This window comes from Urtica dioica, chromosome 11, assembly GCF_054948205.1.
Source record: "Urtica dioica subsp. dioica isolate 48M chromosome 11, U.dioica_male_clone48M_v1_H2, whole genome shotgun sequence".
In the NCBI taxonomy this organism is placed as follows: domain Eukaryota; kingdom Viridiplantae; phylum Streptophyta; class Magnoliopsida; order Rosales; family Urticaceae; genus Urtica; species Urtica dioica.
In genome coordinates, this window is record NC_142766.1 from 20,059,624 (window position 1) to 20,084,077 (window position 24,454).

Consider the following 24,454-nt stretch of genomic DNA (forward strand, 5'->3'; position numbering starts at 1 on the left):
CCTTTTTATGGAAGAATAAAATTTTATTCGGAATGGAAACTATATTTACGGTTGCGTTTTTTAGGCTAGTTATTTTATATACAGGATTGTAATTATCACAATTATTTCCTTTTCTTTTATATTTTTGTAAATACTTTCATGTGCAAATATACGGGAACAACTTTTTATTAAAAAGTAGTTGGGCTAATTTCTATCAGCTAATTTTAAATTTCAATGTTTTAATTTGGCTTACTTTTTGCTAGTTACAACAATAGTAACTATGTTGAGCCTTGGAGCATCCGCATCTCGATATATGAAATTTTATTTTCCTTGTTTAGGTGACCGTATATCTGATTAGACGCAACAATTGACGACAATCACCACCACTTTGGTCACCCTTCCTAAAGACTGGGAGTATGACATTTCGAGCTTCCTTCGTAGTCACGATCGTTGTTTAGAGACCGTGACATGGTTTACCTTTATAGTCATGAATAATCATCCCGAGATCAAACAATACACTTGACAACTTTTCACTTCGGAAAGTATATCATAAGTTATTCGAGAAATCACGTCGACAATTAAATAATATTGTATTAAAAAGAGGGGCGAATTTTTCAATCAATAATTATGCCGTCTTTAGTTTTCAAAATCAAAACCAGTTTGAGTACATCGGGTGGTCAAATTTGCATACAACAGTAAATGAATCAGCTTGACTAATTAGCATATTCAATTTCACTGTCGAATGGCAGTCACATAAATGAAAGAAGAAAGAACGACTCGTTGACTAGCTTTTCCGAATTCATTCACAAGCTGATAGCCTTTACCAAATCAAACCGTCTTTCATTTTTTTTATTATACAAAAGAATTCAAATGTACAATAATATAAAATAAAATTGTATAAACATTTGATTAAAAAAAAGACGGACAGCATCAATAATACCGATATTTCAAGAGAGACCAGCATAGCAAAAAAGGAGATTATTCCTTTATATAATTTCTTCGATGTCAGGAATTCGAATTTCCCGAACACAAATCCGCATGTGTAAGACCAAAAGGTCGACCGACGCCGCCGAGCCCGCCCATAGGCCGGCCGCCGCAACTCCGAGGACTCCACAGCCGTCCAAGCGGACCTTCTCCGGCGGCGGCGCCGAGACCTCCACCTCCAGCGGCGTCGGATACACCTCCGGCTCGAGCTTCAAGCTCTCCTCCGGCGCCGACTCCATCGCCAGCAGAACTTCCCTCTCCAGCATCCGCGATTCCCTCCCTGAGAACCCTCACATCTACGACTTCAGAGAAATTTCCGCCGCCACAAACAACTTCCTCGCTAAGCGCCACGGCGCTTCTTCCTCCTCCTCTCAGTCGTGGCGGTGCGTTATCAGAGGCAAAGATGCGATCGTCTTCCAACGGAAATTCCGTCGGAAGATCGACAACTCCGACCTCCGCGAGCGCCTCGCCGTCATCTGCCGGAGCCACCACACCAGCGTCGTCAATCTCCTCGGCGCCTCCGTCTCCGGCGACCACATCTACCTCGTCTACGACTTCCTCGCCGGAGCCAGCCTCGCCGATTGCCTCCGAAACCCTAGAAACCCTAACTTCACCGTCCTCGACACCTGGATCTCGCGGATCCAGATCGCCGCCGACCTCGCGCACGGCCTTGATTACGTCCACAACAAGACCGGCCTCGCCGTGGAGTTTGTCCATAATCGAATCAAAAGCACCAGCGTTCTCGTCGCCGATGACCTCCGCGCCAGGTTATGCCACTTCGGCGCCGCGCAGCTCTGCGGCGAGGTCGCCGCCGATGCTTCGGAGATTGAGCCGTCCGAGAACGGGAGATCCATTTTCGAGGGGACGATGGGCTATATGTCGCCGGAGTTTCGATCCAGCGGCGTTCCGACGAGGGAGTCTGACGTGTACGCGTTCGGCGTGGTGGTTCTGGAGCTTCTCTCCGGCGTAGAGCCGGTGAAGTACAGGCTAGACAAGGCCAAGGGAGAGTTCGTCAAGAGCTCGGTGATCGAGTCGGCGATGGTGGCAGTGGAGAACGGCGCTGGGAGGCTTAGGCAGTGGGTAGACGGGAGGCTTAAGGACTCCTTTCCTGTCGATGTGGCGGAGAAGCTGACACGTGTGGCTCTTGAGTGTGTCCACGTGGACCCCGATAAGAGGCCTAATATGGGACGCGTGGCAGGGAAGTTCTCCAAGCTGTTTTTGGACTCCAAAACCTGGGCTAATAGTCTCTCAGTTCCGACGGGCATTTCGGTATCCATGGCTCCGAGATGAGTCAATTATTGGATTAATTGATCATTCTTTTTTATATAATCATTATTATTGGACGGAGATTATTCTCTCTGACTATGAGGATTCAATATTGCAATATTAATTACCCGGAAACGTAGCGTCTAGGGAACACTGATGTATTTTACGTGTAACTCATGACCTGGAATGTCTTGTAGCGATTGATTATTTTAATCTCCAATTCCGGAATAATGTTTTTTTTATGATTGATGTTTAAGACACAACAACTGGTTTGATAATTGATATTCGACAATTAGTAAAGAAACAGGTCCCATTGTCTCTTTTATGCTCTCTTGTTCTCTGGATTAAATTGTAAATTTGACAAGCTTTGACTTTTTTTTTTTATTATAAACTACCCGTGTGGTTCATAGAAAAATATATTCAAGTATGTTGAAAAAACCACGACTAATATTGATCTGCTTTTGGTAAAATCAAATTAAAAAAAAAAACTGGAATGACCAAATCTTAATCGATACCACATAGAACAATAGAAGCAACGCAAATCAAATACAAATGAATCCTCCTATAATTTTTTTCTTCTCTTAGTACATCGCCCCCAACCCAGAATAGATTCACAATTTTTATAAAAATATCTATCTGGTGGACACAAAAAAAAGGTAGAAATTGGGCAATAAAGCGATTTACTTTAACGGTCTGAAGAACATCAGTCACGGACCCACCACCATAACTTTTTTAAGTGTGACGAACGATCTTACGTCATAATTCCAAAGTCAGCAAATCACGTAATCACGTTCATACACAATCTCTCTCTCTCTCACACCTATAATAAAGCGAAGTCTTTGATCTTCACACACAAATGTCAACTATAGTAAACAATCAGCTACAATCTCTAAGTCGACTAATCTACGCAACTCTTCAAACCCAATGCAAAAAGGAACAATCCAACTCCTAGACAGAACTTATCAACTTAAGCACCAAAAATAATAATCAATAAAACAGAAACTTTTAAAAATCATATGTTACAATACTGATACTGGGAAACTAGTTACCGATCACTAAATAACTATTTGAGAAGAAAAGAAAAAAGAAAGAGGACATCTAACTAACTAAGCTTATATACAGACTGAGGTGGATAACATTATAAAGCTATGTTTGACTTTTTTTTCTGAGTTCTTCGCAACAAAACCCTAATGTGTGTCTAGTCCTTGATAATTGAGATATACCCTCTCATCAGACAACAGTTGAAAGAGGGACTAATGCATTAGAGCCTCTGGGCTGAAAAGCTGGAATGGTACAAGAGACCTTGGCTCGATTGTCCCTCGGATATGGATATAGCACCGCCAATTCCTTCACACGCCACAGTATTGACTCCGATACGTAATTTGACGATTGCTTTCGTCCTTGCTCGACCTGCACAAATTAGGGCAACCAAAGACACTGAATCTTGGACTTGCAGATTGGAAAAGAGAAAACAATTTTAAAAAATTAACGCAACTTTAATCCAAGGCACACCTTTTCTTTGATTTGCAATTGGGTACAGCTAGCCCGCAACAGATTTCTCCATTTGTCCTGAAATCACCGTCACTTGATGAGTAAGAATTTCACCCGTTGACTATCGGCGAAGTACTAGAGACAGAGAAGAATTACAAACATACCTTGAGATCTACGGATGTTCGATGTGAAGAGGAAGAGAAAAGTAATCTCTTGATTTCGGTCCACCTTCCAACTCCACATTGAGCAACGCCGTCGACTAACATCACCACTTCTTCTGGGGTCCACGATATGTGTCGCTTTCTCCTAATGTTGTTATTGTTGTTGCTACCTTTTGGAGTAGAACTCCTCGTAACACACTCATCCTCCGAAAAGTCTTCTTGCGACACCAGTGAAAGAGGCTCAGTATCGGGCTTTTCAAATGGAACCATTGCCCTTGTATTGTTTTTCAGATCATCGGAGTTCCTCACCTGAACTCAGATTATAGATGCATTTATTTTAAAAACTGATTTGATACGCTGCAATAAAAGAGAATAATACAATACGCATGACATAACAGCTTGAAAGAGCTTGATTATCGCTCCGGACTAGTTTGTTTCTTCTTCACATCTTATATCTACTCACAGAACTGTTGAAAAAGTTTCTTAAGCAAAATCAAACTTTCGCTACTAATCAATCTTTTTCTACCACCCCAACATATCACAACACCATAATTGAAAAGTCCTTCTGCTCAAATAGAAGTATACTCTAATAGAAAGCTGTGAAATGCATTGTAAGTATACTCACCGGAGATGGTTTATTTTTCTTCGGACACTCCTTCTCCACCGGAAGACCAAAGGGTACTTGAATACATCCAACACTAAAAGAGTCATCCTCAAACCCCACTTGCTCCGCAGGGAATTCTTTCTGCCACTTTTGCTTCGGATACCTATCTTGAACAAGCCTATCCTTTGGCTTTTTCCCTACTCCGCATCTTTTATTAAACGGTTTGAATTCATATTCCAGTGATTCTTCGATGTATCTTCTAGGAGGCTTCCGTGCTCTTTTTCGTGAAACAAGCTGCTCCGATTGATCTTCTTCGTCTATGGAACACATTTCAACTCTGCTAATAGAAGTCGAAGTCATGAAGGACTCACAGCCATCGGTCCTCTTCCTTTTCATCGGCTGGTCTTGTGAGACATTTGGATGCTTTTGAGAACCCGTGAGGGAGTCCATGACACCAATGGAATCATCCACCGACGAAAATGCAGTTATATCTTCATTTTCATCAGAAAAGGCTTCGTATTTGACGAGGCTCAGACCACTGTCGAATTCAGAGTAATTGTTGAAGCCGCCAGAGAGATTGTGTTTCTCTTGCCAGTCCTTGTTAATGAATAATGCAGAGTTCTCAAAGGCTTCGTGTATGTCTTTCTCCACAGCTTGGTCAAGTGAAGAATAGTGATTGTCAGTTTTTTCCTTGAGAACTGGAACACTCACGGACGATAACTCGACCATCTCGACAACAGATTCTGATTCGAGAATACTTTGAGACTGCTTTTCTACACACGAGTTTTCCACTTGAATTTCTTTCTGGTGTCCATGGGTGGAATCGTTAGCTCCATTAATTTGCTTCGCATCTACAAGGGGGAACTTTAGTCTGAGACGAATGGTGAAACTCAGAGACGAGTACAATTTTCAGGGAAAAAAAACTTACCAAAATGATATTCCCCATGAACCCTAGTGAAGATTCCTTGTGATGTTTCAGATGGCAACTAAGAAGAAAGAGAGAACACATAGAAAACAAATGTCAGATAACATAAAATGCTAGAATTAATCCAAGTTAATAACGGTTCCATCGTACAATAATCGAAAACGAAACATGTGTTGTATTGCCAAGAACACTTGTAAAGGTCATTCATCCCAATGGGGACAGGAAATAATAATCCAGGCAAAGGCGTAATAATTTCATGATCTCAATGGTTCAAAATTAGCAAGCAAGATTGCATAGCTACCAGTTCATTGTTATGAGATTGAGATGTCTGTATGTTACGAACTTCGATTTAATGGAATGGATTGAGTGGCAAACAGAGAAGATGAGATCAGCATTGATCAGAAAATGAGAAATCCGGGTAATCCAACAGACACGTGTTTCTCCAAAATTCTTTCACAATTATATTCCCAAAATGATCCGATGCCTTTCTCCGATAATTATCTCCTACTTAAAGACATACAACTTCTATTCATATTATATCAGCCCCTTAACTATATGTATATTATTATTATTAGATTTCCTTTATAACTAATATCCTAAGACTATACTAGCCAGGTATGTTAACAAAAGAAGAAAAAGAAGCCCACGTAATCAGCAGATAAGCAATTATAAAAAAAAATCCATAAATAAAATGACATTTTGTAGCAAAACAATGCATACTTCGGAGATTTTTCCCTCTTCTTTAGCAAGCCGTGGTTGAATCGCATCTGCACCAGAATTATTTATAGATAATCAAATAATCATGGGAATAAAGACTTCACACGATCATAGAGCACAATGGTGCTACTTCAATAAGGTTGGTGAGTTAATTCAATTTTTTTTTAAAGTACCTAAATCAAATTTAATCTGATCGCAATCAAAAGTTCCTGCAATGTCTTCAATATTGAAGCATTTCTCGATTTGTAATGCATCCAGATCAAGAAGACCACTAACCCAGTCTTCCCTACATCCCGGCTCAACTAAAAAGTGCTCAAAGCCAACATGATCATCCTCTGGGGATGGGAAAATTGGCATATCCGAGTCAATCTACACCACAGATACGCAACACATATATTATAATTCATTTAACAAGCATCTCCAACTACAAGCATAACATTTTTTCATCAAAATCATTTCAGGATGAGCTAATAACAAGTGACCATACTATCGGACCAAAGCTCATAATATTAGATACTATTAAATTAGTAATTATGTTATTTTTGTGTTCCAGATAAATAGATAATTCTATAATTACGTTAGTCAATTTTTCTTGAGGCTTTCAACGCATTTCAGTAAGTTCCAACAGCGAACAACTTAGCTTCTTCTTTTTTCTTTATACAAGTTAGCTTGAATCTAGTATGAAAATACCACATACCTCATAAGGCTTACAGGTGAACATGCTTGCAAGGATTATTATTCCGTGAGTTCCGAACCTTACTGGAATGATGTGATCCGTGTAATCTATCTAGAAGCTTCTCTCCAATTGGAAATCTCTAAGTCCTGAATCAAATTTAGAAGTTCAAAATAAATTATGTGTTTGTTTTAACAAATAATTAGCAAACTAGCCAACTAAAACTAGAGTAATTTCTAATTAACAAACATTTTGTAAATTTTAGGTAAATAGCCAACGCTTTGTAAGTTTTAAGTAAATGTTAGCTAAATAGCCAACATTTTGATTGAGCATTTCAGTCAATTTACCCATGTAAATATTTGGTCATGGCTATTTACCAAATATTTACTAAAGGTTGGCTAAATGGCAAACTAAAACTGTAAATAAGGCTATATATCTAGTGGATTGTTTTAAACACTTGAAGTAATTACTCAGATACATTAATAAAAATTTATAACATTTAGAACAAGCAAAAGCATACAAGTATATGGGAACTAATATATAAATGAAACCTGTTATCTCTTAATTCATAAGATTAATATTTTGCAATACTACCTTAAACTGAATCTGTGGCGGAGAAATACAAGCACAGGAATATGCAATTTAAAAAAAATAGCATTATTATTATTAACCGTTCACTGATTTATTTATTCTAGCACTTGACTCATAGCTCACCACTTTTTTTACCAACTTGCTCAACTGTTAGTAGCTCGGTGTATCCCTATTTTGCCAAAATTTTACACTTAGCAACACATTATGCACACAATTTGTGTAGACACCGAATCATATCCTCATTTTTTAACCCTAATATTAAATTGCTGACATTAACACAAAATTACACATCAATAAACAACCACTAAAAAACCAAACAAAATATATTGCATTAGTACTTCACTTCGAATCCTCACACAATCTACCACAGAAAAAGGAAAATGCCATGCACAGCCACAAAATACCAGTCTTATATTTAAAATCAAAACATGACCTAGATGGAAAACCAGCAAAAAAAAAACACACAAAATGAAGTAAATAAAAATTCATGACACAACAAAGTAGCCGAACAAGCAAAACCACATTACTGAAAAAAAAAAAAAAAAAACACCAAACAAACAAACTTTGTGCACTAAGAAAATATAAAAGAAGGGCAAAATAGTACCTTCTTGCAATAATAACGAGGGAGTGAGAGAAGTATCCAGAGAGCTAAATAGAATCGGCGATAACTTTTTTGTTCTTCTAAGAAATGAGCATAACCCTGTTTCCACTTACCACATTACGATGGTATCAATGAAGGGAATTTGACGAACCGAGGAAAAAGCGGAAAGAGGCAAAACAGTGAAAAAATAAAGAGAGGAGGGAGGGAAAGTGAAAAAAGTAGTACTAGAGTGAGAGTAGCGAGAGAGAGAAACGAAGAAAAAGTATTTACGAGGTTAGATTATTTTATTAAATTTTATTTGGGGGCGGATTCGAAATGAAAAAGAAAAAAGCGGATTGGAATGAGTGGTGTTTGGAGTCCGGTGAGCGTAGTTGTGGGGCAATGAGGGGACAGAGTCAGAGTCAGACTGTACCCGCCTTAGACCCTTTTCTGTCTTTTTGCGTTGTCTGTGGGACCCACTTTGAAACGAACGGTCAGATTCGGAACATGTTGGCTATTGATTAGCAGTTTCATACTTTCATTATTCATTTTAATTACGCTGTGGGACGACGATGATAACTATTCACTTTTTTTTGGCGGGAAAATGATCCGTGGAGGGAACTATTGTTGGACTTTTATTATTTTGTCACCTCACCTATGAAGGAAATTATGATGTTTACGTCAAGTTGTGCTTTTTTTTTAAAAAAAAGGTTGCTATTAACATTGAGCGTGACTGTTTGATTAGGACTGAAATGGTGTTAAGAATTAGCATAATAAAAACACCCATCCATCCATAGACCATATGTACATTTTCGTACCGTATCAGACTTCTAAAAATTTGCCCATGTTTAAATCTTTTTTTTTTCTCAAACATGTTTAAATCTTTTTAATCGTACTACAAGAACGTGTTCTCTATTTAACCAAAATCAAATGTATTTTTTAATTCAAAACTGGAGAGTTTTGACGTACGTGTAACAAAATAATTTCAAGGACATTTTGAAGATAAAGCATGGGCATGTGAAGCAAGGTCTGGTCCCTGTTGGGCCTAAAAAGGCTTTCAAATGAGTCAAAATTGGGCCAATTGATTAGAGGGATAAGTGTGATAATTTAATGGAACAAAAATTGACCAATATGCATAAAATGCTTCTTTTTTTTTAGGAATGCATAAAATGCTTCTAATTCTGAAATTATTACTAGTTAGTGATAAATTTTAAGTAATTGTATTTATTGACAAACTTGATCGTAGTTCTAAAATTTAAAACAATTAACAGATTTTGGTCCAAAAAAATGTAAATGGTCATAGACTCATAGTTTTAAAATTATCTCTTTTTATGAAGTAACACAAGATTTTCATTAAAAAAAAGTATAATTGAAAAGGTATAATTCTAAAAAATACAGACATCAAACTCTTTACTTTAAGATAAGATCTCAAACCGTACAGGATTCAAAACTATAATCGACCTACATTTTCGATAGACTAGACACAAAAAATACACACTAAACTATGTATGAGTAATTACTAAAGAGAAATTGTCCAATTTGCCACCAATTTCATAACATTTTCCCATTTTCCACCAAAAGACTAATTTTTCCCAAAATGCCACCATCGATGTCAACAATGTTGACATCTATTTTTGTCATTCACTATGAGATATCAACATTGTTGACATAAATGTCAACAATGTTGACATCTCGGTGGCATTTTGGGAAAAATTAATCTTTTTGTGAAAAGTGGGAAAATGTTATGAAATTGGTGGCAAATGAGGTAATTTCTCATAACTAAAATATGCATTTTCAATCAAAAGCTTATATTATTATTATTATTATTATACTTAAATTCGTAAAAAAAAAAAAAAAAAAAAAAAAAAAAAAAATCATGTGCATGAGTTTTTATTATTGTAACCAATTTTTAATTTATTTTAATACAGTTGAGCCCGAGCTCATGTCGAGTTGGACATGAGTCATATACCTCGAGTCCAACTCATGCCATTCAGCAAGCTTGGCTTGGTTGCAGTCGACCGACTTGACTCTTTTCCAGGAGAACTCTACTAGTTGAGCAATCAAACCATTTTCACATTTGTTGAAATAGACTACTAATTCTTAAGGTCTTAAAAACTATTCGCGACCCACGAGTATTCAAAGCATAAGTGTGATGTCAATTCTACCCTTACTAAAATCATAATAAACATCACTTAAAAAGGCTGTCATTATTAATGACAAAAGTAAAAATAAGAGATTAGGGGGATTAAACGTGGTCATTTGGAAGGAACTAAAGTTCACTTAAAGTCCTTGTGCATTTCCGTTCGTGACTGAAATGTACATTTTCTTCCAATTCTGACCGGAATTCCGTTGAGGAATCCTCATTTCGACTCTGACTCTCCCACTCCAGTTGTTGCTTTTCTTTCTGTTACTTCGAAAGTAGCTGATTCAGCTTCAGCCACTCGAATTTTCGATATTCCTTTTTATTTCTCATCAAACGAAGGCAACGAAAATTGATATTCTAGCGGCCAAAATGTCAAGTTCTGTATATTAAAAAAAAAATATTAATAGTTTTGCAAATAATAAAAACTTAGAGTTTTTTTAAAAAAACTGACAGACTAAAATATAACTTAAAAAGGCATGTTCTGAAATCACTATAAGTATAATCACGTCAATTTATTTTATTTTTTAAAATGTCATTGTAAATGAAAGTTATTAGTAACGGGATATTGAGTATTCCTTGCTTTCTTTCAATTTATATCCTTTACACTCCTCTCGTTCTCTTACACTAATCATGTGGGACTTCCTTCTTCATTTCAAATAATCACTAACAAACAAACACAAGAATTGCGTACTAAGCTACATCACTTAACCAAAATCTTTGATTTAGAATAAAGTAACTAAAACATGCATATGAGATACAAAAGTACATAATAGTGTCTTATTTATTAGTCATCCAAATGACTGAAATTAAATAGCCAAGAGATATTGAAACTCGTAATCATAAGGTATTTTGTCCACTGTGGTGCTGCTAATGATTCTTCCGGAAGTGGTGTGTGAAGTTCTAAAGCAGTCCATGATCGACTTTCTGAGGGAGCCGGAAGTCGGCAGCTGGTGACACACCCACTCGACCATCAGCTCTTTATCGGCCGCGAAATCGACAGTGTTTCTGAGCAGCAATTCGGGCAATGCGATCCTCTTCGTGCTCGTCACCATCACCGACGCTTGAAGATACTCCACTTTTGATCTCTCGAGCTCCGTCCCCACGTTCTCAGCCGTGTATACTCTCACCTGTCACAATTTTATATTTCATTGTTCCTGTTTTAATGTTAATTTTATGAGTTTTGAGCCTTTTTTTTACCGCGGGAGAAGAGCGAGATCCGCAACAGAGAGCGAACGCCACGTTTGGTTCGGTCGTTTCGAGGCCATAGAGATCGCGCACAATCGCTTCTTTGCTGTCCGTTTCGCCGTTATTCTTGTTAGTCTGTCGTAAAGACAGAGAGTTACACATATTTGTGATGAAATGTTTGTAAATTTGAATCAGATTATTACCTCGTTCATGCTTGATGGTCTGAGGATGTAATGCTCTATGGCTTGAGCATTAATGATGTTGCCTCCAATGTTAAGGATTGCCTTTTTCAAGATAGTCAATGTCACACATCTATGATCAAGTTATCAGCTCATATTGTTCTATAAATACTTTACCTTATTCATCAATGTGAGTAATTTTTCAGGTGTTGACGGTACTCCATATTGTATAAATGCCTAAAAACAAAACAAAAAAATTAAGAAGATAACATATAAGAACAATATTATAAAAAAAAGCGTTGAAGTAGAGAGGGAATAAAGTATTGACAATATATACATGCATGATACAAGCATTGTACATGTTGATCCAGAATGCTAATTTATGTTGGTATGTCAAGCTTCTCAACTCCACTGTTTGAAGATTGCTCATCAACAACCTGCGAATTCCGGAAAGAAAAAAAGTTACCAAAACGAAGAAAGATTTCAAAAGTTATCATGTTTGTTTACCTTAGCTTTCTTAAGAGAGGAACAAAACTCGAACTGGATATGGATTTGGGGTCCATAGAGCTCGCCGAGAAGATGACCAGGTTCTTATAAGGACCGATATCCCTCGGAATGGAATCTTCGTCGTTGAAGATGCCATAAGGGTCTCGCTGCCTCGATTCCTTGGCAGAGTTCGAACCCGCGGCCTCGGATCTGAAGCTCCTCGAGCTCAGAGACGGGTGTAGCGTTCGAGCCACCGGTCCAGACTTCTCTAGCTCCATCGCTCTTGTTGTCCTCATAAGCCGAATGTAAATGAAGTTCAAGCACTTCATGATCTCCTCCGACAGCTTGTTCGGCTGCCAATTCTGGACCGTCTCTTCGAGAAGTAGCGTCGACATGGGCTTCGGAGGAGTGTCTGAATTTGTCCCGGGATTATTACGCATCGGCTGCAAAAATAAAAATTATTATATATTTTATTGACATATAAGAGTAGTTTTAGTCTTTTTAACTCTTTCTGGTTGTGTTTTTCTAATGAACTCTCCAATGTAATCTAAAGACTAGAGCCCTTTTCTTGGCTCTCTTTCTCTCTCTCTGTCAAATGTCATTTCTCTTTATGAAAAGTTTATAAATTCCTTTGTAATGTAAAATATAATTTAGTATAATTATACCCTTGGGGACGGGGTTCTAGGGTCGCGCAAAGGAGAAACCGATTTCAACAATCCGCTTTTTCTCGGGAGAACGTTCTCTTTCTGGTGGTCGCTATATAATGCCTTGGAGTTTCCTCTTCTCTCGTTGACGGTGAATTCGTTGAGACTATAGTCACCTTTCATGGCTTTGCTTATGAAATGCATCGACTTGGTTTCGTACCCAATATTGATCTTCTCATTTTGAGCACTAGTGATGTTATTGTTGTTATTGATGGGGCTTGGAAACGTGAAGGAAGAAGGATTGCAAACGGAGCGGATCGGAGACCCGAACCGCCATTGTTTCGCGTTTGATTCCTTGGCCGATTCTTGTTCCTTTTTCAGGCCGAGCTTGAGCTGGCTGATCTGTCCCTCAAGCTTCGTGATCTCGCCTTCGACCATGGCGAGCTCTGCTAGGAGATCCTTCGTCTGCGTGGATAAATACTTATTGTCATTACAGTTGTTTGATTAATCATGATTATGTCTATGGTTTGCCTATAAGGACTATAATTGGTAGAGCAAGTAAAAACTCGTCCACAAAATTGAATTGTGTCATCCAGTCTTTTAATTTTGCCGCGTATAAGGGACATAAAGAAAAGACTGCAAAAGCAAAACCAACATATCCTTGTCTTAGGCCAGTGTAAATGAAAATCCCTATAGATATTATTTAATTGATGGTACTATGGAATTAATTACGTTGTTCATATCATAGTGTGAACACAAAAGTCATCTGCATGGTTGAAGAAGGTATTGAATGCCTCTCCTATTATTATAAAAAAAATCAGTGAAAACAAGCTATCTGTACTTTCATTAAATAAACACTCGGCAAGATATCAATTTGGGACAGCATATTTGGATTTTCCCCCGGTGAAACCCTCATTTGTGACGTGATAAATTAAATCATAGATGTTTATTTCATAATTTTCTTTTTTTATTATTATTATTATGAAAAATGCCTCTACGCATTCGATCCCGAGTTGAGAGTCGCACATTATATGAACTAAGGAGCAACGTTTATTTTTTTAAGAGGTGAACAAAACGTTTATTTATGATCAAAACGTCGCTTTCTTGGGTAAAAAGACATCCAAAAATATCCGTTTTGATGCATTGCACTCTCTGATTGGTATTTTTTTCAATTTAACCGACTATTTATTTTAAAACACCATATTCACATCCCTTTTTAAAGAAAAAAATTATGTAAATAATTAAGTGACTTCTATTCCATTTTTTGTAGTACTGTGGCCGATAATTAATAAACCGAGAGAGAGTGATAAAAAAAAAACCTTTGGAGGTAGAAAGTTTGGAATAGGGATAGAGCCATTTCGTTGATTATGAACATGCTCTAAAACTTGATGCACTTTTTCTTCATGGTTCAACATATTTTGAAGCATAGAGACCTGGAAACACATGGAAAAGTCACTTCTAAACAAACTAGTCTACAATGTCAAATTAGTCCTAATTAATCCCATAACAAGTAATCATATGCAACTGGTATGGAATAAATATTCCATACTAATTTCTTACTCGATTATAAGATATTAATGAGTTTTATTTATTATTCAAAGTATTATTATGGGAAATTGGGAATCACCTAGCTATATGTACAATAACGATTATTCATTATAGTACTCTTTTTAGAGGTTGGGTGTAGATAATAGTCTTAACTTTGTCAGAAGCAAGAGCATTTGTAGTATCCTATTAACTTCTTGAGGCCAAGAGTCAAACAAGTTTATAAATTGTGGCAGATGGAATTAAAATAAAGCAACCTAAAACTTAGATCTACGAAGTTTAGATCACCAGGTCCATTTTGAGAATGGAATATATACGTGGATTAAGAAAGGAGAAAGAACAGTTTAAAAGAAGACGTAAATATGTCTCTTAATTTATAAATTAGATTATATCTTAGCTATTCTATTGATATAGAAAATCATGATTGAGATTTGAGAGTGTAAAATTAAATTCATTTAGCATTAACTATTGTTTAGGACCACTATATGCAATTGTGTAACAAGACTAATATTAATCCGACAAACACAAAAAGGAAACCAAATAAAACCCATCACCTATAGCTAGTAATATCATGATACCCACCACATATCTATAGCATGTATGATCATCTTTATATTTATTATCAATATATCAAAATGTAATCCATAATGCAAATCAATTATACACGCATATTAAGCAAATGCCTACAAAATTTACCCATATAAACCATACCTCTCTCTCTAGCTCCTCTCTCTTTATTTGGTGCCCACTTACTAGCTTATTTTTCCTCTGCAATTAATGGCCATAGCAAATTTTCATGCATTACTATTATTAACCAAGGAAAAAAAAAATAATAAACAATTTGCCATTAACTTGACTTACACTATTTTCAGACGGCAAGAACTCTCTGGTTGGGGTCGCCATGAACCGATTTCTTAGAACACCGATAATAGAGTTATTCCTAAAGGAAGCAACATAAATTGGTGAAATATATGAAGAACAAAACCGATATAACAATGATTTGTGAATGAATAGCTACTTTTTAGCGAAGAGGCTTTGTAGATAAACGAAGCATTGTTGTTGGTTGGAGAAGAGGCCTAAACCAAGCTTGGAGCCCAAGATATTAGATGAGTGGCAACAACTTCTGTCAACGGTTGATGACAGTGACGACGATGACGATGATCTTATTGGTGTAGTTCCATCAATATTATTATCGTCACTAATAATATAATTATTATAGTAGTGGTTTGAATATTGAGAAGATGAGAAAGAGCTTTCACGAGGGTTTTGGCAGTACTTGGACATGTTGTGAGAGAGGTTTTGACGTAGCTTGCAATTGAGGTTTTGTATGGTTAGGACTTACCAATAGATGGTATTATATAAAGTAAGATCACACTCAAGAAAGCTTATTAATTAAAACATATATAGAGAGTAGACGTTTTAAACTTTTAATACGAGAATGCAGGGTAAAAATAAAAACAAAAGATATAATGAGTGACGTATCAACGGTCAACAACCACCCTCTTTTATTTGTTACTCTTCTTCTTTTATTGCCACGTGTGAGGGAGTTGTTTTATTTAATTGATCTTTATCCTTTTTTTTTTTTTGGCAAGGACAGCTTGTATTATAGTGAAATTACCAACTAATCTACGGTAAATATCACATTTTTATCCATGTTCAGCTTTCTGCCTTTTGCGCATAAATTTTTATTATATATACATATATATATATATATATATATATTTATATATAATTTTTTCTTTCAATTAACTTTTGTATTGGTGAAAGTTGAAATTATGAAGGCGTTTCATTTTATTTTTCATTTGTTTTGTTTTTAATGGTGCAATACTTTTACTTGATTTATTTATTTAATTTCACCTTTGCCGCTTATTGTATCTAGGTGGAAAATATGACATTAAATTTTATTATATTATCTATGGACTCACTTTGTGATAGTAATTTGAGTTAGACTAGCGAGTCAAAACTAAGGTTTGAAATATCGTTTTCGAAGCCGTTTTGAGCTTTTTAATTTACGAAAAATCGAATAGATAAAATATGAAAAATGACAACTGATATATCGTTTTCCATGACAAACCGACATGCCGATGGAAAACCGAACGGAAATAATGTTGCAAAATATGTTATATATGTACATATATATATCCACATATATATATATATATATATATATATATATATATATATACATATCTTCAAATTTTAAGATTGTAATATACATTATATTAAATTTATAGCAATATTTATACATTTAGTACATAGTATGTAATTTTTTTTTTAAATATGTTTATCTAATTTTTATTTAATTTATTTATACATAAAGAAATATCTGTCTTTATAATAAACATTTTTATTTATTTTAGAATGTGCTTAATATTTGTTTGTGGTCATGTATTTAACGTAGTCTGTATTGCGTTTTTCATGTCCTCGGTAATATAATATATGTACATCATTTCATTTTCTTTTTTATATACACCATCTCATTTTATCTGCTTTATATACGTGGTAGTAAATGAGCCGCGTAATACAATATTCTACAAGATAATATAATAAAGAATAAAAGACAGAATTGCCCCCTAAACTATGGTGGTTATCGAAATACACTACCTGTAATATAAAATCGACTGTGTTACTCTTCAATATTACAGTTTGTAATAGTTTTGGGTCTTCCGTGTATTTTAACTCCCAAACTTCAGTTAAGTCATCACGTTTTGATCACGTGATATTCATTTTACGTTTTTACCCTTATTTTCGTCTAATACTCGTGTGAATGTCGAAATAGGTTATATCGTTCGTCATTCCTAAATCGTTTTCAGAACTCTAGAGTTTGGTTTGAATCGATTACCCAGACTGCAGAGCTGTCCGATCGATCCTCCGCTCGAAATAGGTTTGGCTTTGAATCGATTAACTAAATCGTGTCTTAGTGTCCGACTCGTGATGGATACTCACAGCAGCAGCCCAAGTATCAAAAAATCACCTGGCAATGATGACCTGCGACAGAGAAGATGTTTTTGTGGTCGGAGTAGTGTCGAATGGACGTCGTGGACAAAAGATAATCCCGGACGGCGATTTTTTGGATGTCCTCTGTATAAGGTTTGTGATTGTGGATTTTTATCTGCCATTAAGGTTGTTAATTTCTTTCTAAATCGTGGGTTTATTGTTTTTGCAGAATAAGAACCTGAAATGTGGGTTTTTTGAATGGTTGGATCCTCCAATGTGTTCACGATCGAAGCCAATCATCCCTGGGTTGTTGAAGAAAATCAACAGACTTGAAAACGATACCGAGGCTTTGTCGATTGAAGGCTCTGAAGATAATGGAGAAAATGGTCAATATTCAGCTGTTGAGACTAGTGTTGTAATCAAATTGATAGCTACTGAATGTAAAAAATTGAAGTTGTTGCTTCTTCTCATCTTTTTGCTTGTGGTAGTGATTTTGTTCAAGTAAATTGATAACTACTGAGTGTAAAAAATTGAAGTCTTGTTGTGTCTTTTTTGGAGTCTGTTTTAGTATGGTTAATTTCCTTGTTTTGTAACAACTTATTTTGAATTCTGTTATGTTGCACTGCCAGATTGAGTAAGTAATCAAGTTACCATGTTTCCATGTTTCATGAAGGACTTTATTTCTATACAACAAAAGTTGCACAAAGCTGAAATAATTAGTAAAAGAATTCAAAGCATAAAAGTGTAGATAGCAGATTGAAAAAGCATAAGAGACTTCTATTAACAACGTCAAAATACAGGCCAAAACAGCCTTGAAACATGTTGAAAATGCAGGTGAAAATGCTTCCCAAAAGTAGTTGCACATTACAAAGTACACATGAAGACATACACCTACATAAATTCATAACAAAGTTTATAGGATTACACATGTGATTACACAAAGTTCACCGGCCCATTTTTGAGCAGCAAGACGTTGTTTTGTGAAGCGCTGCAGTAGATACATTCGTATACGCTCAAGCATTGACAGGATTGGCTTTTGTCTTGCCATTAGTATTGCTCGTGTACCATTGAAGCTTTCGCAGAGGTTGTTCAGTAGTATCTCACATTTAGGACCAGTCCTAAAATGACATCTAGCCCAGTTTTGAGGGCCTTTGCTAACTAGCCAGTCATAGGCATCCTGGTTTTCACTTTTAATACTATCCATCTCTGCTTCAAACCTAGAGCTCGAGTAAGCCATCGCAGCCGCCATCATCCTGGTTTTCAGCGACTGTCCTTTGAAAACCTGAAACCATCAAGACAATTCTCAATGAGTATCTACTAAAAACAGAAGTGAAATTTCAATAACTCAATGATAATTCTCTCTCTCTGTTAGTATTGAGCGAGCTGAGGAACGAGCTGTGCTGAGGAGCGAGCTGAGGAGCGAGCTGAGCTGAGGTATGTTTTCTCTTCAACATCAGCTTGCTCTTCAAGATCAACTTGCACTTGCTCTTCACCTTGCAGTTTTGGATCAGGTATGTTTTGTATGTCTTGTGTGTCTTGTGTTTGGTCTCCCATGTTTTGAGGGTGATCTTCAACGTCAACTACATCTGCAACATTCGTTGGAACCACGACAATCTGCCTCTCGTTATCAATGAGCAAATCAGGCCATACATTCATAAGGTGATCACATAAAATATCCACGTGCCACTTTGTTTTCAGTGTGGCCGCCATAAATTCAAGCAAACTCTCGTCGTCGTCAACATACACCAACTTCTTACTCGTTGGATCTCTCATGTAATATAATGAGACCTGAAGATAGCCTAGCCTCTGCTTCACATTAGCATTCAGTACAACAAGTGACATCCTGTCCAAATCCACACACTCCAGATGTGCTGCACTACCACCGACGTACTTGCACCCACCAGACTAAAAAACCATCGACCCCCCATAGTAAATATTGAGTACGAAGTTGTTGACCAAAGCATCTGCAGAAATTAACAAAGGAATATGAAATATATTAGGCTTTATCACTCCACAACCAACCCCAAGGCACGTGAATAATATTATGGACATTCTAATATTAAACAAACTGGACCCACAGTTCTTCAAAATTTCCGACAACAAATAAGCAACAAAACAAAATAAGGGGAAAAAAATAAAGGAAAGAAACAAAATCAAGAATCTTTAATGTGTGGTCCCCAAAATCAAACCCTATTTAGACTTTAATGTTTGTAGAACATACCAAAAACTTGTTCTGTATGAGGCTGCGTAAAACCCTTTTTTGGAGTCGATTTTTTCTTCTTCGTCAACTGTCTAGTCTCTGGGGATTTTCTCTTCGCTGGGGATTTCGAGGTGGCCGGCGATTTTGACGGAGTCTTTGCTGGGGATGTCGATGTTGCAGCAGAAGTTGTCTTCGTCAGTCGTGGCGATGACCGCGTCGGAGACTCCACCGGGAACTTTCGACGGGATTTACTCTTGGCCGGCGATTTCAAGGGAGTCTTTGTCGATGTTGAAGCAGAAGTTTTCTCTGGGGATTTTCTCTTCCCAGGGGATTTCGCCATTTCAACTCGTTTAGGTATTTTCAAAATTCTTTTATTTTTCCCTGCTTTTATCCGGAATTATAAAAATTAATAAAAAGAAGAATTCTAAAAAGAATGAAGAGAAAGAAATTGAAATTACATATAACACCCTGGCCTGGTTTAATTTAACTGACGTCCGGACTAAATAATAGACGGAAGGACATTAGTGATACCAACACAAAGATTGAGGAGAAAACATCGACTTTTAAAACTTTGAGGGGTTTATTTCGATAACCACCATAGTTTAGGGGGCAATTATGTCTTTTATCCAAAAAATAAAAAAATAAAAATTGTTCTTCGCGGAGTCCATAATATTGATCGGGACCTTTGGACGCAGATTCTTCTCTTCTCAGAAAATTCAAACAGGGAGCACGAGAGAAAAAATATTAACATTAACCGCTTCTCAAACAAATCGAACTAAATCCACCTTCTTCAGCACCGACACACGACGCCCCAGACTTTGCCGAATAACCCGAGCCTGCGATTGAAATTCAGCCTTCAATTTTAACCAACAAAAATCAATTCAACAGCTTCAATTCATCCAAACCCGTCAGACCAAACAAGGAGCACGAGAGAAAAAAAATCAACGACAAAGCTTAACCAAGCAAGAACATACAATCAGCCATTAGTCTCACCCTACACATTTTCACCTTCTAATACCATGACGAAGTCAATTTCATCAAAATTACAACACATCAACATAGATCTAGCCCTTTTTATTTTCATAACGTACCTCGAGCAAAACGGAGCATCTCCGACCACCGATCGGAGGAATTTCATGAGGGCTTTTGTTACTCATGTCATGAACTTCATTTTTATACCGGCGGTGAACACCACCTCCCTCTGGTGATCGGAAAACTCAACATTGGGGCGGAAGTCTTTACCGGCGAACTCCCACGACAATGAACCGAAATTTTTAGCAAGCATGATGGATGTTTTCTTGAACCTCTCTTCGACACGAGTTCATAGCACTTGGAATCACCCAAATCGGAGCTCAAACGATAGAGATATGGTCAATTGAAGTTTTGAGGAAAAAAAATGAAATGAAATTTTTGAGAGAGAGAGAGAAAGAGAAAGAGAGTGATAGGAAGAAGAAGCCTTTTTTTTTCTTCTTAAAAACAATAAATGAGAGTGGTTGCATGTGAAGTGTGAACGCATGATACGGTTATAATTACCTCATCGATTTTCGCTATCATTAATGATCAAATTTTTGAGCTGATTATCCTAATAACGCTGATACAAATTGGGCGGGAATAACTAAGGGCAGTCTCGTCCTATTTTTGCTGTAAATAAATCCACATGGCTATTTACCATTAATTAACAAAATATTGGCTAAAAATAAATTGCTTATTTTCAGGAGGTTATTTAGCTTAATTATCCTTTACTTTTTCACTTAATAATCGAAGATTTTCAGAGTTTTGACAATGAATAGTGACATCTCTTAAACAAGATAACCTAGGTTTAAAATTGGTGTTTTTATCTAAATAGCCCATTAACATTAACAAATTTATATGATAACCAAAATTTGTACATAATTAGAAAAAAAAAAAAGTTACATATTAGGTGTTAATATTTTATTAGCCTATATATATATATATATATTGCGTCAATATTTTGACCATTTCACTACAAAAAAATACTTGCAACTTAAATTATTTTTCTAAAAAGTTACAAATTTGGCTATTTTATTAATTTAATTAATTTTAAAACAATGAATAATTCTAAGGACTATTTTTTGGGTTTTTTTACTTCTGAATTAAAAGGAACATCCTTTTAGTTTTTTTTTTTGTTTTTAATTTTATGAAATCCTTTTTTGTTTCCTAATAGCTAAATTTGTGTACATATAAAAAAAATCTATATGGAATGCACTATCCATAACAACTCGAATCTATAAGAGGCTCATTCTATTTAATGAAAATCGTATGTTGATAAATACTTGATTGACTTTGATTATGCAAATATTGGCTGCTTATACAAACGAATACATCATATATTAACCATGTAACGAATTAAGATGATCAAATAATAACATATACCAGAAATTCAATGATCGTGATAGAAAAACAGAGCATCAAGTAAGATCTGAGCGATCGGTATGCGTATCGATCGGAAACTTTAAATTATATATGGGGAAGCCAATTCTATTCTATTAAAATCCATTTAAAGTTTTAATTTTTTTTTTTGGTAAGCTAATTTTTTAGAATAGTGTATTTGTAATCAATCAAAGTTAGTTAAATTTATACCACGTACAAAAAATAGGTCTTCATTAGTGTAAAAAAATTGCCTCGCCGAAAGTTTAACATTGATACCAAGTTTATAAAAATGGTTGTTCTAATAATGAGTTGTGCATTTTTTTTATAATTCTTTAAAAAGAGATGATAAACATTTATTTCATTTATGAAAATTATGGCATTAACACATATAGATACTGATAATTAGACTTATATTTAAAAAAAATTACAGATGTTCTAGCGCAATAGCCAAAAGTGGCACACTGGAATTGTGAAATAGACAATATTTAACTTAAAATTAAAAGAATAATAAAAGAAAATTTGAAAATTATAAAGTGTAGATAGAATATTTACAGATCACATAGGGATAAATAAATAAAACAATTATATACATGGGTGAATGTTTTGTCAACGGATTACACCATGTAAACTTTTTTCTATTTTTCTTATAAACTTAAAGCATTGACTATTTTGGTGGAAAAAGTTGAAATTACACTGATCATTTTTTAATTGATTATTTGTCAAGTATGATTTATTGTTAAGTATTGCTATTGTCCAATAAAAGTAACAAATTTAGTATTCCGTATAAAGTCTCAAATGAGTAACTAGCTACTTAATAGTAAAAATGGTGTATAATTCAAGTGGTAGAATAATGAACTGAGTAAAATCTTTCAAAATGCAACGACGATGAGACAAATGATGCATCATAGTCACAATGTTCGATTCCAATGGGTTAGAACTATGACCAGAATTATCACGAGACAATAAAAAATATAAAAGACTCAAATAAGAAGGAAAAATGATACAAAGGTTTTGCTTGATTGTTTAAATGTGAGAGGTAATGTGTCTTTTATTGACATGACAATAACAATTATACCATAATCGATTTATCCGACACAACAAATTTGTGATAAACGAATGAGAAAAGATATAACAACGATAAGGCAAAATGATGCATCACGATGTTCAAATATAGCGAGCTAGAACATGACCAAAATTATCATCAAACGATTTGATATGTTTGAGTGAGAGAGTATAAACAGTTAATTTGATATGTTTTGAGTCAGAGAGTATAAATGCCTTTTATTCAAATGACGATAACAACTTCACTATAATTAAATCACCCAAGGTACAACAATATGGGACTATTGATCTATAATTATTCAAATATGGACGCAAGAGATAGTAGCTACGCTTAAGAGCTTGATAGTTCGGAAAATAAAGATTTTCTTATAAATACTTCTAACATCTAACGTTAAAATAAGTTTTAAAAAAAACTTATAACATTAAGTTCTCTTATTAGTGTGGGATAAAATTTTGCTAATTTTATTTCACAAATTCATGTTCACACGAACCACTATTTGAGTATCAACGACTCATTATTATTGGCTGTAATTTTGAGAAACTCGCAATCAATTTTATACTCTCGCAATAAAAATCCGGTTTAGAGACCTGTGTTTTGATCACGCTAACGCCGGCGAAAATCGGCGACTTTTGTCGGCGCCGTCGTTGTCAGTGGCTTAGCGGGCGATGAAGACTACATTTTTCGTTTAGTCGTTTGTTTCAGTTGTCGTCGAAACGACACGTCATTCGGTGGAAAAAAAAAACGACCGCAAAATATCGTTTCATTTAGAGCAAAAAAACTACCTACTTTTGACGATAGTCGAAGAAAATCTGAGAAAGAGAAATGGTCCGACGATTTTCGACCGCAAACAAAAAACACGAAGTGACAATTTTTTGGGCTTTTAAAGTAATTGTCCTTATTGTTAATATTCCACATACCATGACATGGATTTAATATATAAACTAGCATGTAATATAATATATTTTAGACAATTAATAAAATGTAATATACATACACAAATGTTAAGATGTATAATATGCAAAACATATGTATAAATTATTATTTTATTATAGGATAAATTATAAGAATACCCCCTGAACTCAAGGGTCGGTAACGAACTGCCCCCTAAACTCGAAAAAGTCACAAAAAATCACCTGAACTCTCGTTCTGTTAAAGTATTGCCCCTTCTGTCAAAAATATTCCGTTAAAATTTATATTTTGAGCACATGACTCTCACGTGATTATTATTTGAAGGGAAAATTAATAATATTACTTAAATAATTAAATAAACCATTTATTTATAAAAATCACAACCAGCATTTCATCGAACAGCTTCGCTGCTTCGTCCAGTTGGCCCAAAGCGCACACGGCGTGGATCAAGATGTTGTAAGAGACCACATCGGGAGCAACGACGCCTCTGCTTGTCATCTTCGCAAAGAGATCTCTGGCATCGGAAATCAACCCGTCTTCGCAGAGGCCTTTTATAACGATGTTGTACGCTATTATATCGAGCTTCCACTCCGCAGTCTGTTCCATCTTACTCAGCAACTCGACAGCTCTGCGAGTGTTGCCAGTCTTACAAAACCCTCTCAGCAACATGTTGCAAGTGAAATCGTCGGGTTTACAACCTCCTTCAACCATTTTAACGAAGAACTCATTTGTCTCGGTGACCTTTTTGTCAAGCCAGAGTCCCCTAACCAGAGTGTTCATGGTCACCGAGGTGGGTTCGAA

At 35.8% G+C, this 24,454-nt stretch overlaps 3 protein-coding genes across 3 annotated transcripts; 1 reads left to right on the top strand and 2 right to left on the bottom strand.

The window, feature by feature from the left end:
* The first annotated feature begins 859 nt into the window (after positions 1 to 859).
* On the top strand, positions 860 to 2,565 carry LOC149382129 (Protein kinase superfamily protein). Its single transcript, XM_089601964.1, has one exon. It carries the CDS (start codon positions 982 to 984, stop codon positions 2,251 to 2,253), a length of 1,272 nt encoding a protein of 423 aa, XP_089458090.1. The 5' UTR covers positions 860 to 981; the 3' UTR covers positions 2,254 to 2,565.
* Positions 2,566 to 3,196: 631 nt separating this feature from the next.
* Positions 3,197 to 8,239, bottom strand: LOC149382130 (uncharacterized). The gene is made up of 9 exons (XM_089601644.1): positions 7,996 to 8,239; positions 6,825 to 6,949; positions 6,301 to 6,496; positions 6,131 to 6,177; positions 5,414 to 5,471; positions 4,507 to 5,336; positions 3,885 to 4,190; positions 3,742 to 3,798; positions 3,197 to 3,639 (listed from the first exon to the last, which is right to left on the bottom strand). The coding sequence occupies exons 2-9, from the start codon at positions 6,846 to 6,848 to the stop codon at positions 3,460 to 3,462; spliced, it is 1,698 nt and encodes a 565-aa protein (XP_089457770.1). The 5' UTR covers positions 6,849 to 6,949; positions 7,996 to 8,239; the 3' UTR covers positions 3,197 to 3,459.
* Positions 8,240 to 10,698: 2,459 nt separating this feature from the next.
* On the bottom strand, positions 10,699 to 15,277 carry LOC149382131 (electron transporter, putative (Protein of unknown function, DUF547)). The gene is made up of 11 exons (XM_089601945.1): positions 15,172 to 15,277; positions 15,015 to 15,093; positions 14,865 to 14,921; positions 13,928 to 14,041; positions 12,630 to 13,073; positions 11,986 to 12,407; positions 11,816 to 11,915; positions 11,656 to 11,715; positions 11,503 to 11,583; positions 11,312 to 11,434; positions 10,699 to 11,241 (listed from the first exon to the last, which is right to left on the bottom strand). The coding sequence occupies exons 2-11, from the start codon at positions 15,054 to 15,056 to the stop codon at positions 10,921 to 10,923; spliced, it is 1,764 nt and encodes a 587-aa protein (XP_089458071.1). The 5' UTR covers positions 15,057 to 15,093; positions 15,172 to 15,277; the 3' UTR covers positions 10,699 to 10,920.
* Positions 15,278 to 24,454: the final 9,177 nt, after the last annotated feature.

Excerpts from the sequence above, each read along its gene's own strand:
- LOC149382131 (XM_089601945.1), bottom strand. The coding sequence starts at position 15,056 with ATGGCGACCCCAACCAGAGAGTTCTTGCCGTCTGAAAATAGT. Across the intron at positions 14,042-14,864 it reads GAGAGGAGCTAGAGAGAGAG|GTCTCTATGCTTCAAAATAT; the intron begins GTATGGTTTATA and ends ATGTGTTTCCAG. Across the intron at positions 11,242-11,311 it reads GATCTCGCTCTTCTCCCGCG|GTGAGAGTATACACGGCTGA; the intron begins GTAAAAAAAAGG and ends AAATTGTGACAG.
- LOC149382130 (XM_089601644.1), bottom strand. The coding sequence starts at position 6,848 with ATGTTCACCTGTAAGCCTTATGAG. Across the intron at positions 5,472-6,130 it reads AAGAGGGAAAAATCTCCGAA|TTGCCATCTGAAACATCACA; the intron begins GTATGCATTGTT and ends CTTTCTTCTTAG. Across the intron at positions 3,799-3,884 it reads GAACATCCGTAGATCTCAAG|GACAAATGGAGAAATCTGTT; the intron begins GTATGTTTGTAA and ends CGGTGATTTCAG.
- LOC149382129 (XM_089601964.1), top strand. The coding sequence starts at position 982 with ATGTCAGGAATTCGAATTTCCCGAACACAAATCCGCATGTGTAAGACC.